The sequence below is a fragment of the Rhagoletis pomonella genome, unplaced genomic scaffold (assembly GCF_013731165.1).
Source record: "Rhagoletis pomonella isolate Grant_MI unplaced genomic scaffold, Rhpom_1.0 Rhpom_scaffold_00001, whole genome shotgun sequence".
Classification (NCBI taxonomy): domain Eukaryota; kingdom Metazoa; phylum Arthropoda; class Insecta; order Diptera; family Tephritidae; genus Rhagoletis; species Rhagoletis pomonella.
Window position 1 is genome coordinate 27,825,951 of NW_023458555.1, and position 14,771 is coordinate 27,840,721.

Here is a 14,771-nt window from a genome sequence, read left to right on the forward strand (position 1 = left end):
GAAGGTGAAATAAGTGTTTAAAATTTTTTTTCAAATTTCTTGAAAAAAGCTTAAGAGTCCGTGTCGCATTCTAAAAATATTTTCCCTATTAGTCCCTTTGGTCCTGAAGGGGTTAAAGAGTAGTTGAAATTTAAAAACCACCTGAGAAAATGGCCCTAAAAGTGTTAGTATACCAGAAGTAAGCTTTAAGAAATATATAATACCCATTTAAACTACAATATTGTTTTATTACATCGCCATCTATTCTAAAAATTGAAGCCATACATATTTATATTGCAATAAAAAACCACTATGTGAGTACATCTATTATCATATACATTCTCTCTATTACGCCTTTATGATTATTTAAATATGCAATAAAATTTCAAGCAATGGCATGCCATAAAAATATTTACTTTCCAACAACCACGCATATTCATCTGCACATATGTATATATCCATGCCACTATGATAGCCGTCAGACAACAAACATTGTAACCAACAATCCGACAATCGCTGCTAAAGTAAGTGAAGGCAAATAACAGCACTGAACAAACAAAGTGCAAAACATCTGCGCTCCGTGTACTTGTGCAACAACGCAACAATAGCCAGCCACAAAAAAATATAAGTGCTTCTACCAACAAATACAGTCATAAAATAGCTTTCATTGCTGCAATTGTAGTTGTGTACATAAAAACCCCTACATAAATACATAGTACTCGCGCACATAGCCCCGCATGCATCCACCGACGCGCCTTCACACATATGTAACTGCATACTGTTGCATGCCATCGCCATTGTTTATTACAATCGCCATGGAAAGCTTGCTGCAATTTTCGCGCAAGCACGCACTCTTACACACACCCAACCAACTTTGGCCAAATATGTTTACACAGACACGTTTATGAAGACGTCCCTGCAGGGAAGCAGTTGCATCCAAGAGTTTTTGAATTCGTTATATTTCATTTAACATACCTACATAGATATGGACTGGACGTGATGAATGTAAACATCCTTTTTAACCCTTTCCGAACCAAGCAAAACATATTCCCAAAAGTTATTTCACTCATAAGGAAATTATGTGAGCTTTTAGTAAATATATATAAATAAATATATATATTTTATTTTTAGAGTGTGACACACGTAGCTATTTTTGTCAAAGTAACAATTATTTTTTTATCGAATTAAAAAAAAATATTTTTTTTAATTCTAATTGATAAAATGTAATTTAAAAGCAATATAAATTAGGAAAAGATTATTTTAGAATTTGACACAAAGATTCTTTGGAGAATTTTTTTTTTCAATATAAATTTTAGGAAACCTACTTTTATTTAGGAAAAAATCCTTTTAGAAAAAAAATAATTTTTTAAGATTGTTTACGAAAAAAATTATGTGGAAAAAATTTTTTTTAAGAAAATAATGTCAACTTTATTTCGGATTTTATTTATTTTTCTTTTTAACCTACTTTAATAAAACACACAGAAAAAACGTTGTGAAAAATTATTATCTAACATAAAGTTATGATACGAGTATTAATGAAAAATGTTTAGAATGAAACAGTCAAGATAAAAATTAGTTTTTCGTTGTAAGTAATGAAAACATTTAAAAGAATATTATTTTCATATTCAATGTAATGGAAAGTAGTTGAGTGGAATATATACATATATCTCTTCTTTTAGTATTTCTATTTGATTAATAGAAACATGTTCACCTGAATCAAACTACGGCATTGAAACTTCTTTCGATTAATGTCTATAACGTTTCATGCTGTAGAGATTTTTATTCATCCTAATATTGGCCTGAGTCTATGTCTTCGTATTTGTCTTCGTATTCGCCTTCGCCTTTGCATTTCACTTTTCATTCGTAATTGTCTTCTTATTCGTCATCGAATTCGTAGTCATTTTGGTTTTCGTATTTGTCTTAGTACTCTTCTTTATATTTATGTTTCCTTTTCGTATTTTCCTTCGTATTCGTCTTCATTTGCGTCTCCGTTATAGGCAACGTATTCGTATTTGTGGTTTTTCTTCCAATCCGATTTGTTCGTCTTCGTATTTGTCTTCGTTTTCTTCGTAGTATACGTATTCGTCTTCATCTTAGTAGACGTCATAGTCTTTTCCTTTGTATTCTCATTAAGGTATGGCTTTGTATTCGATTTGGAATCTGTATTCGCCTTTGCATTCGTCTTCTTATCGGTTTTTTCCATCGTGTTTATTTCCGTATTCTTACCGAATTCGTATTCATCTTCGTTTTCGCATTTCTCGTCGTAATCATTTTCGTATTCATAACCGTCGTACCTAGCCTAAGTACACTTTCAGCTATTGGCCCTCTGGAATTCTAACAAGCTTTGAGCTCACTCCGACCTCACATATGGATTGAAGTTGAATCGAATACTAGGAGGAGGTGTGCTCCACTAGGATTTCTCCATCAACCGCAAATTAACTTCTTAAAGAGGTTAGTATATATTACTTGCGGAAGTCAGGGCTATTTTATAATTTGTTCAAAATCGTTTGGAGGATGCCTGAGTTCACTCTCGATCGCATCAGATCACTTAGCTTTCAACCTTATTTGTCTTCCAGATCACAGCAATATCGCAGGTAGATGAGCTAACTAAAAAAGTAGGCATGAAAGTGAGTATACGTAGAATGCTACTGGATAAATGGGCGAAAAGTTTGATCTGCAAGGTAACTAAGTTCTTCCAACAGGAGATTAGCCAAATTACCTTCTTACCGGCCATTTTCCAATCGGAATTCACATTTCAAAACTAAACCCATCACCTCAAACTCCCATTGCAGCCGTCATATAGAGCATTATGAGGTGCAATCATTTTAACATCTGCAATTACCCTGCCGAGCTTTCGCCAACTTTAGGGTTGGACACCTTGGATTTCAGTTCTCTTTCACCGTCGATTAGCTTTTGTTGATTGGGGAAACATAAGCCGCTTAAGTAGCTTTTTTGTGAGAACGGATCGTTTTTCTACCACAATTCCTTGGGCGTCACCACTCAACGAATCTCCGGATCTTACTTGGATATTAATTACTCTACAGCTCCAAAGCTATTTCCAGCAAGCCATTTTGGATGCGTATAGACTTAACGCTGATAACTCATTGTCGTGCAAACATTTTAAATAGAACGCATGATTTTATGTGCAAATGGACTGACACACTTAGCTGAGCCCCAAGTACTGCAAGGACGAATAAGTACGAATATGTACACTTAGGCGCATACGAGTGGGGAAGTATGTGAATGAGCGTGCATACATATGCAGATACAAACAAGCGTGCTTTCACCACTGTGTATGCACTCGATTATGACCACGTACAAGCGGTTTGTTCTCATTTGCCAGAATAATCACTGTAATTGCAAAAAAAAAAGGTAGCAATACCAGAGGTAGGTTTAGCGCATTGCTGCAGACTTATCAACTTCAGCCTAGCAAAGCAATAACTAGCGGAACGGAGTGGTTCTCTTTAAATTTCCAGGACTTTGTAATTTATGAAAAAAAAATGAATTCTCTGGCTTGCATACGGTAGGGTTCTTCTACAAAAGATGCTAGAAAAATTATACTTTTTCAATCATTTTCAAAAGCTTCAGTTACCTGGAAAAAGCGGGTCATAGCACTGTATGCTTTCGTTTCTCCTCAAGATTATAAAGAGACTTCCGAGACTTCGGATCACACTCCTCCAAAGTTTCTGTTGAACTGGATCCACTGATCAATCTACAAGAGCACCAATGACTCCTTGAGAATCCCAGAAGAAAAGAAAACAGCCGCACGATTTACGGCTCAAGGTTGGATTCTAGCTAAAGCTAATACAGTTGCTACGTTTGCAGATGGCTTAATAATTTTGGTCGTAGGAAAGCTCATCTCACCGGTCATTAAGACTTTAGAATATACAGTTAACGACCTGGCAAATTGGGCAAAAAAGGAATGGTCTAGGGGTTAATCCCTTCCAAACTGAACTCGCTTAGTTCAACTAGCGATAGAAAATATACAAATTTCGAACTCCTTCACTCAATGACGAAAATCTTAAATTGGCAAAATTTTTGAGGGTAGCTCTAGCCAAACACCGAAAGAGAAATGCGGATTCAGAAATGCGTACAAATATTTGGCACACGTATTCTTTGGACCAAAACAAAAAAAAACAGGGCTTAGTTACAGCGTTATGGCCAGTTGAAGATACATCGATTTCAGCATTGAAGTCATAAATCTTCAGCTCATTTTGAACTTAGATAATCACTGAATTTAGTGTACAATTTAATGTTTTTTATTCAGTTTATTTCAAGGATTTAAACATTACAATGGACAATCAAATGTTGCTTGATATTCTCAAATAGTAGAGATCTGCGCTGGTCGTTTTAATTTTTTTAAATATTCGTTATTCTTCATTTGAGATAAATTGTTTTTACTCTTTTCAATAACACCAATGCCTTCCCGTAGAGACAAACCATTGGTTTAAAATTGCAATTGAAGTTACGGGTTAATAAAAACCAAATCTGTTTTTACGTTATTATTTGTAAACATTTCGACGAATAAAATAACGCCAAAGAAATAGTCAAGAAAAAATTATTGAGCCAAATTTTCTTAAGCAGTACGAAGCTCTTAAGAAATTTGCTATGCTTTCTACTATGTATGGTTTGCTAAAGTTTGTTTGTGAAGAGTACAAAGTACCCTTGTTTTCAATAGAAATATATGCTCGTTCCATTATGTCATAAATAAAAACTCCTTGGACACTACTTTTCCCACACACGAAATGATCGCAATTTATTTCTTGACCAATTTCTTAAAAGGTCCGTACTTGGCTTTATACATTGAAATTATGCCCGCGCGGTCTAATTTCATTTTTGGATCGCGGTCTCAATACACGCGGCCTATGTAACTCCTGTATGTTTGTAAATTAACGTGACGATATTTATCCAAACTTACAAACCAGAAATTTAATAAGAAAAACAAATTTTCTCTTCCCTCGTACCCTTCACACACACTAAAATAACCTATCACCTTCACAACTTAATAAAACTCAACGATTCTCTGCTGACGGCTGACTAGTGCGCCATTAAATTAATCTTTGGAGAATAAAACAAAGTCACACTCGCTAGCACACAATTCCACGCTGAGTTAGTATAAAGCCGTAATGAGAAACGTGAATTTTCACATTAATAACTACTATTTCAGTGTTGTGTGTGACCTCCCCAACAACTCACCACCTCAACGTTTTGAGTGCGCGCGCACTAACAAAGAACTGCTGCAGTGCTGCTCTTTTCAGTGCTTTCAGGCGTGGCTGCAGAAAAACTACTTCTCATTTCCTTATCAAATAAACGTGTATATTTATGAATGTGTTGAGTTGATGTCGCCGCCGCTGTTGCGACTACTTTGCCATGGTGCTTATAACTTAAGACTGACCACTCACTCCCCGCTTCCCACTCTCCAACAGCCAGTGTTGGTGCAACATCAGTGCACTTCAAATTTAACTCTGCCCTCAACTTTGAAGCAGCGCAACAACAGCAAAAACCCACTTTCGCACGCGTGCACTTCTGGCCTTTTCAAGCCTTTTGGACCGACCAACCAACCAACCAACCAACCAAGTCGGTCTCATAAATTTGTTTTTTTTTTCATTTGGACGCCCGCCTTGGCACTTCCTTTCTCATGGCCCATGGCCTGTAAGTAAACTCAAATAAATTTTTGTAAACAATTCAAAATCTAGTGTGCGGTGTTATTTTAACTTTACCGCTCCTTGCTCTTCACTCTATCACGCTGCTTAGTCTGGTGCTCTGTGCGTCTTCTTCGAGATTTACGCTTTGCTTGCTACACTTCTTGCCCTCTTACGCAATTATGGTGTTGTTGCTCGTTGTTCCTTTCACTTTCATTTTATTTGTGGGAAAACTTTCGCCTTTGTGGCTGGCTGTTAACCAACCGCGAAAGCACTTATATGTAGTTCTAGTTCGTTGTTGTTGTTTTTTTTTGACGATTTGTTATTTTGCAATTTTAGCTTTTCCTCGAAAGTGCTGCAACTGAGTTGGTTGTTTTCTTTTTATACCAGTTTATTTTCGCTTTTACAATGCAACCAGCAGCAACTGAGAGTTGATCGCTTCAAGGGTGTTTAAGTGCTGTAGTCACAATGTTAAAATCATTTTTATAAAATGGTTCACCTGCTTGAATAGATATCAAAGACCTCACATTTATTGTGTTTTCATAACCTTTTCGTCTCAACAACTATGGACGTAGAATGAAAAATTGTCATCTTATATTACTTTTTTAAACTAAGATGAAGGTTAGGTTAATCTGTGCGCTACGCATACGCCGTCGGTTAGCTAGTGATACTAAATGAAGATGGAAGCTTAATAATCATCAATTATATAAATAGGCAAACATGTTTTCTTTACACCCCTTTTACGGCTAAACTATACTTCTAAATTATAATAAATTATATATCATTAGAAAGGTATTTTGATGCTGATGTGCAGACAATTTTTCAAATTTCAAATTAGTTTAACAAAAAGCGAACAAATCAAGTCAAAAGTTACACCAATACAAATGCCATACATGTACATGGTTGGGGCGGAAATGCCCCCCTAAATGTATGCTTTAATATTGATACTGAATTAGAGAAACATGCGATGCAGCAGATTAGGAATAAGATTTATGTATGTTTGTAGATGAATATTTGCGACTCATTCAAGGAAGAAGGTAAAGAGAGTTTGTAGAAGAAGAAAGGGATAATGGTAATGATTAAAATAAAAGTAAATAAACCTTAGCATAAAGACAAAGAGGAAGGTAAATTAAAATACTTAATATATAGCAAAGGTGTGAGTGAATATGTACTATGTACACGAAGAAAATAATGAAGGTAATGATCTGGATAAAATTCATGGAAATGATAGATATATAGATAGGTATCTATGAAAAATTGTTTTTTCCACATATAAAAATTCATAAAAAACTTTGAGCGCTTTGAGGGACCTCTAAATATTTTTTGATTTCAAAATAAAAAATAGGGGTATACTGTTTTCCAGTTTTAGAACAATCCTAAGGGGTGAGAGCATTACAATTCCGACTTTACTTTTTCTCCCCTCATGAATTTTTGGACCACCCTAATGTCCATATGTACGGCGCGTATGAGTGAACCTTTTTAAAGCATATTTAAGTGAAACTTCTTAATCGATGTCGGAGATGTTTGTCTTAGATTTTAACACCACGTCATAAGATCTGAATGGTTTCTTACATTACACTGTAGGTAAGCTAAAATGACACAAAAAACGCCGATACACGTAAACTTAATTTTGGGTTGTAGAATGCTCTCACCCCGCATTACAATTCCGACTTTACTGTTTATGGACCACCTTAATGTGCATACAGGTATACATGAATTAGCATATCCGCTGTGACTTTCAACTCAAAACAAACCAGTCAAAAGACCAAAGGATACCTTAATTCAGACAACTACTTTTTCTACTTTCAGATGTTTAAGTTATTTTATCTATAAATTACATTTGCATTTTTCTCACCAACACAATACATACATACAAATCTGTGTATGCAAGCGAGAAAGCGTTGTAGTTACATGTAAGCTCAGTATACAACATCAAATGTCAGCGCTTCCAACTAAACCACTTGTGCTACAAATATCACTTTAATCTTTGTAGAATCCAGTTAGCAGTTTTACAAACATTTTGCGCTTGGAGAAAGTAATTCAATTGCACTTTGTAGATTAACTAGTAAATTTATTTAGTTTATTAGTTTGCGGCGGCTAAGCAGACAGTGGCGCGACGTGACCACAACTACTGCCAGCGGTTGAAATATTTCTACACACATATATGTATACTAGGATGATCCAAAAAAACCTAACCAAACGTATTTATGGCCTTAAAATGACCTATTTAATGAGAACTTTTTCGCTCCTCTCTCTAAATTTCTCCAAAAAATTAGACTAAATTTGGTTGTCTGAAAGACGATTAGGAGAACTAAGTCTTTTACCTCAAACGGTTCAATATTTATAACATTTTTAATGAAAAAAAAATGTTTTAAATTTATTTATATACATGGAAATTTCCCAGTGCACACCGACAACTTTTAAAATTGGAATAAAAATGTTTTGAAATGGGAGAATTTTGTTCTGAGTAAATAAGTCCTTTCGGGGCCATACATTCTTTAGTTAAAGTTTTTTTTTTGTGGATCACCCTAATATATACAAAAGGACAAGTGCAAGCTGCATATTTATATATGTATGTTATGGAGTGCAATATGTAGGAAGGAGTTAGCAGTAAATACATATACATATCTTGTTTAGTGGAGAAGCGCGTGAGTAACGCGGAAATCTAATTAACCGCGTTTTAATTAGCACCTATACCGCCGGCAAATGCCATATGAGCAGCAACAGAGGCAAACGAAGGAGTTAGGTTACATTCATGTACATAAATAGGATCGTGACACAACTTGCAATGGACAGATTGAACAACTCCTGGGTTGGATATTGTTTTATAACCCTGTAGTGACCAAACACAAAAGCTGTAAAAATTCCTATACCGCGTCTTGTAAGGTGAAAGAGTGCCTAGCTAGATTCTCCCCTGCTCCGTCTTTATCCTTCTTTCTGTCATTAAATTTCCACGACTCTAATATTATCTGACATTTGAACTATTTTTTAAAGATTTTTAAGAGGGTCGTCTCTATGCTGGCAATGCTTCAAGGGGCATTGCATGTGCCTTTTTTGCCTTAATGGAGTGTGAGATTTTAAGAAACGAATACAGAAATTTGTTTACCGGTTTGATTTTATATATGTTATAATCGAAGACGAAAAAAATGTCAATCAAAAGGCGATTTCTTTTGTAAAAATGAAAACACCAGAGTTAACTTAAATATTAAGTTTAACCCGTTTTTACAGCACCATTTTATGATATCATCCGTGTATCCCTGAACAAAGAGACCCTTTCCTGTGAATGTAATGATTTAGGTTGGGTTAGGGCAGCTATGTAAAGAGTGCACCCGGAGGCCCGGAAAATGCCCATTGTGATACCCAAGGGGTATCCATTTGCCTAGATATATAATCTTTCAACCATTTTGATTATCTGACGAATCCTAACAGCCCTTCAAGTGAAACTTTCCCTAACATATGTATCTACCATCTCCAAGATGTGGTACCCAAGATGTTTAAAACCTTTTCCTCGGAGTGCTGGGCCCTCGCAGGTGAAGTGCGAGACGGATTTTATCTCCTCCTCACCTCTGAAGCTTTTGAAAAAACCTTATGCGGGTCCACTGTTCGGTTAGTATATTTGGTGCGAAGCCTAACGTTCGGCTTTGAAAGCCTTACTGAACTACGTTTTCTTCATTTGAGCCATGGCCAGAGCGAGCGCGATACCCTGCAGGTGTGCAGAATTTTCCACCTACTGTCGGCGACGGCCCTAGTTACTCTCTCAACTTCTGAAGACAGAAATCGCTCGGAAGATTTTACGATCTATGGCCTGGGACCCAGTAAAAATTAATTATATGTTTCTGTAAAGCTTGTACGGATCTTCAACATTCCTTGACGCATATCGAGTTAGTTGTTGCTGACCCCAAGGATTTGATGGCAGCGTGACTGTCAACAACGAAGGCAAATTTATATGGAGCTAGTTCGATCTTGCTCACCTGCTTAGACGCCATGTCGATATTTTAGCCTGGGGGACACTGCAGTCATCTGGGAGCCTATAGGAGTCTGTCAGATATAACTACTAAGAGAAGACGCCAGATCCTGTTCCGATGTCCATTTTGGACATTGGCGGTGTTAGCTGAAATAAACGGAGCTAAAAGTTTATTATGGCCACAACCATGAAATCAAGGGACAGATTGATCTTTGTGAAAATTAACCAATTTAAGATTTCCTTGCCGCCTGTAACCATAAGAAAAAAATGTAAATTCCTTTCTTCAAAACTACTACAAAATCAAAAAATTTCCCCTCTTTAGTGATCTTCTTCCTTGTTATTAACATTCAAATTCCGTTTGCTCTATCTCTTTGCAGTCATCCCAATCGCCGCGCATCGGTGCGTGTAAGCGCTTCCCAACCGCAACTCGGTTACACAACGAATGGCAGTACCGCTGGAAATGCCATGATTGTTGGCAGTGGGAGCGGCGGTGTCCTACGAAAGGATGTCATTAGCAGTATCAGTGGTGGTACGGCTAACAACAATAGCAGTAGTAGCGCATTGTTGCCACTACAACAACAACAACAGCACGGCAGCACTTGTGAGCAAAGCACCCAAACGCCGGAATCCATAATGCGCGAAACGCGTCGCCACAAACTGAAATCATTCAAATTCTCGCTGAACAATGTCACAACGCCAACATTGAATTTGCGGTGAGTAAGACACACACTTTATGTACATACATACATATGTACATATAGTCGACTCCGAGTAGTGTCAACTGTGTCACGCACAATCTGCGACGTTGAACGGCAACCAGTTGACACTAATTTTCTTGCATTACCATAATTCACTTTGGTTTGCTTTATCCTGTGCTTTCGTTTGTTTTTATTTTTCTCTTCCTACAGTTTCCTGAATAATCGCAACAAACGCAATAGTCTATCTGCTAATGCTGTAGCGACCGAGCAGAAAGCTACTAAGGTCCTCGGTCTCGTCTTCTTCACCTTCGTTCTCTGTTGGTCGCCATTTTTCATATTGAATATCATTTTTGCCGGTTGCCCCGAATGTCAAGTGCCCGAACATGTGGTGGATACTTGCCTCTGGCTCGGTTATGTCTCATCAACAATTAATCCCATCATTTATACAATTTTCAATCGAACATTTCGCGCGGCCTTCATTCGTCTACTCAAATGCAATTGTGAACGGTAAGTGAATTAGTGGGGCAAGTGGGCACACGATGTGCTGTGGGCTTGTTAATTATATGTTGGGTAATCGTATTTAAAATTTAATTAACAATCTCTTTTGTTGGAAGATTAATCTTTATGCGCATGTGTGCGTGTGAAATCAAGGATAAGTATGTAGGTGTATAATGAATATGAGAAAATATGGAAAATTCCCTTTGCTTACAATTGGATTTAATATCCCAATTACAAATATTACATTGTGGCAGATAAACGAATTATGAGAACATTGCTCGCGCGGCCATTCATTAAACTAAAGCTTAATATGAGCAAATCTTACGAGTTTTTACAGGTGGTGGCACACTTACCTTAGACAATGCATTATCTTCAGTTTTGCATACAGAACAAGATTTCACTGCGAAACTGTATTTAAATGAAAACTTAAAAAAGATATACTAAAAAAGTCAAAATAGCAACGCGTGCTCATATACTCACTCGTAGTTGTGTGTGTAGCGTAGACGCCCCGTGGCACCACCCTGCAGCGGAAATGCTAGTACAGAACTAGTGAGTTCACAAGTTTTCGGGAGTCGAATACCGGTACCTTGCAAATCTACCAGCCATGCTTTCTACTGTCGCATTTAACATGGAGTTGTCCTAGGAGGTGACAACTGACTCCCGCTGCGTAACTTTTCACTAGTATTTGTAGTAGTAACATGTAACCTGTAACCGAACCACTTTTTTTCGTTGTGCACTTCACAGATACTTTTTCATAATAAAAAAAAAAAAAAAAACGAAAATTAAGATTTTAAATTATATGTTCTGCATAGTGAGATTTGAACTTGATCACTTTTGGCCGCAACTAATTGCAGCCAGCATCTTTGCGCACTCAGGCACAACATGATAAAAAATGATCGAAAAATAGTTACGTCAATGCTGACCACGCACGAGCAAATAAATTACAATTACTACCGCTCTTTTAACCGCACACGTTTTCTCGCTACGCTGATTAACTCATTGCAGTTTAGTTGGCAAGTTGGCAATGGTAACCTCTACCTCTACGCCAGCCTCAATGTTAATTGAGGTGATCTTCTTTACAATCTCCGAAGGTGAATGCAAATCGATGATACGCTTGTGGATTCTCATCTGGAAGCGATCCCAAGTCTTTGAACCTTCGCCACAAGGAGCTTTACGAGTCGTAATGCGTCGAGTTTTGGTTGGCATGCGTACTGGGTCCTTGACGCGCAGATTCTGACTCTTCGCGCTATTTATCAGATCGCGACACACATTTTCTAAAGAACGCACGTTCCTGGAACTCCGGTGAACTGATGCAAAATCAGCGCCTTGGGGCGTTTCGATATCCTTGGGAGCATCACCCATTTTTATTAAAATTTCTGGTCGAGGTATTCAAATCCTTGACTATTGAACAGCGCTGAACCAGAGCTGGGAACAAAGATTCGATAAAAGCTATTCGTGGTATGAAATTTATTGGCGCGTAAACGAAATATTAATTTTAATCAAAAAATTGTGTTGTGGTCTGCGAGACCAACAACAGTACTTAAGGGTTAATTTGACCACAAACGCTTCATTATGCGTCGCACGCGGCATCGTTGCATACTGCACTAAAATTTATTTATTTGCAACAAAAGTTTTATGGCATCTAAAAATGAAACGATTTCAAACTCTAAAACAAACCATTAACAGTAACTTTTCACTAACTCAAAATTTCCAACAGAAATTAAATTAAGCCATAAAAAAAGTTATTCACTTCGTTATTTAAGAAACTATTTTTACTGCGTAGCACTTAAAAGAACTAATATCATTTTTTTCATATCTCCTCTCGCTCTCTCTCTCTCCCTCTTTCTCTTTCTTTCTACATACAGCTCTGGACGTCAGTCACGCTATCGCTCCGTTACCGAAGGTCGTGGTGCATTAAGTCTGTGCGCACCCTCCGCCCTGCCATTGGCCATTTCATTCCAAGGTGCACCATTGATGACACCATCAACCGCAAATGCGACACCGTTAAGCGATTTTCGTGGCAGCTATACGATCACGGATGATGAGTGCTAGAATGAGGAGAAAGAGATGCCGCCAGTAAAGCGCAATGTAAACAGACCGGCGACAAACATTTATTAAGTATGTATGTAGTATTTATGTACATTTATTACGGCTGTAAGCTGTAACTGTACCAACTATGTGTTTACGAATACGGGTACATACATACATATATAAAAATCATTAAATAAAGTAAAATAGCGTGAAACAAGAAACGAACAGTTATGTATATCTACACATATATATGTAGCTACAGCTATGTGCAGTTTTGAGGAAAAAAATTATGAGTTTGTACGTCCTTAAGAAGAGTCTTAAATGTAAGAAATATTGATTGCAGATCTTTGTTGTAGTAAAGCGCCTAGATAAATGTATGACTGTAAGCTTGTATGTATGTATGTATGTAGGTTTTGTTGCCATAAGAAAAGTATACGCAAATACCTGCATGCAAATGCACACACACACACACATAGTCGTATGTATTTCCGTACTTGGCTTGAGTTTATAAGTTTAGTATTTGTTTACGTGATTCATTTCTTACGCGCAGCATTGGTCGATTGGAAAAGTTTTTCAATTCAACAGGAAATCGGATGCCAGAGTACGAATACACTGCATAAGCTATCGGAAACGTACATACATACATACATATGTATCTTATATTTAGAAAACAAATTTTTTGCAAAACAAAACAACTTTGACTTCCTGAATTATGAGTTCAATTATTTTTTATTACATTTGCAATTTCATTCGTTTATTGTGCGGAAAAGTTCCAAGCTTAAAAGTACGATTCTTCCAGTCCCAACCAGCGTATTTATTCTACTAATGAACTTTTGTGGCACGAACTTTTCTTTTAGAACAATCATATACAATTTTGAATCAACTCATCTGTTAGTCGTTATTTTTTAGTTTATTGAGGGTTTGATAACTTATGTAAATAGATAGTGCACTGCGACCCAAAGCATCTATTACATCCTCTACTCTCCAAAGCACTTCGTCCTGCAATTTCCGAAATGTTTAGGAAAGGTCTTAGAGGTAGAGGTGAGAGCTTTACTATGATCGTAGTTGGCTTGGCCCACGAGCTTTCCATCTCGATTTGCGTTCAAAAATAAAATTCGCCACACTAAAGGAGCAAAAGTGTACGACATTTAGTATAGCTAACAGGGAAAATTTAAACTCATCACAGTCTTTCAAAAGACACAAATCTCTTTTTTTTACATTTTCGTTGTTGCTGTTTTCGACAGAGTAGCAGTATGATGTATTCGCACACGATCTTCAAAAGTGACCAACTCAAAATTTGGCATTTTTGAAAGTATACACTAATAATGTACTGAGAGCCTTTGTTTACCGTTCAGCAAAAGCTGGAGTAAAATTCTGTTATACATTGTTGAAAAAAACCTAAGGTAACGTCCCCCTTGCCCATATGATTAGCATGTGCTAAGAAATAGTTTTTCGCATTTTCGGGCGAACGTGTTATTTTAAGTTGTGTCACTTTTCAAGATCGTTTGCGTATTGTGGAACGATTTTCCGTCATCTCTGGACAAATCGGTTTCGTTTGATAACGAAAAATTACACTGAAGAAAGCATAACGCTGAAACTGCCCTGACGGAAACAAGTGATTTCTTTATTAAATCAACTAATTGAAAGACTACTTTAAAACAAATGAAATGAGTACATGTTTCGAATTTGTATACTCTTTTTGTTCAAAAAAAAACAGTTTGTGTCTTGGAAGTCTGAAAATGCATCTGTGAAGTCCATAACGAAAGCGTGTTCAAACGGAACATACTGATTTTAAAGTTGTGTAAGCCAAATTCATTTTAAAGTAGGTGAAATTAAATTCAGGAAAAGGCAATTAACTGCTTCTTAGGACATCGCCATAATAAATAAATGAGTTCGTTGCAGGAAAAATAGTTATCATTGAAAATAAAGTAGTTTATAAATTACTTTCAAACTAATTCA

General features: G+C 36.8%; 2 protein-coding genes across 2 annotated transcripts; one reads left to right on the forward strand and one right to left on the reverse strand.

The window, feature by feature from the left end:
* Positions 1 to 2,493: 2,493 nt before the first annotated feature.
* LOC118743071 (5-hydroxytryptamine receptor 2A-like) lies at positions 2,494 to 12,878 on the forward strand. Its single transcript, XM_036475598.1, has 4 exons — positions 2,494 to 2,573; positions 9,963 to 10,298; positions 10,494 to 10,790; positions 12,647 to 12,878. The coding sequence occupies exons 1-4, from the start codon at positions 2,494 to 2,496 to the stop codon at positions 12,831 to 12,833; spliced, it is 900 nt and encodes a 299-aa protein (XP_036331491.1). The 3' UTR covers positions 12,834 to 12,878.
* On the reverse strand, positions 11,778 to 12,186 carry LOC118750062 (40S ribosomal protein S20-like). The gene has a single exon (XM_036484798.1). It carries the CDS (start codon positions 12,141 to 12,143, stop codon positions 11,778 to 11,780), a length of 366 nt encoding a protein of 121 aa, XP_036340691.1. The 5' UTR covers positions 12,144 to 12,186.
* Positions 12,879 to 14,771: the final 1,893 nt, after the last annotated feature.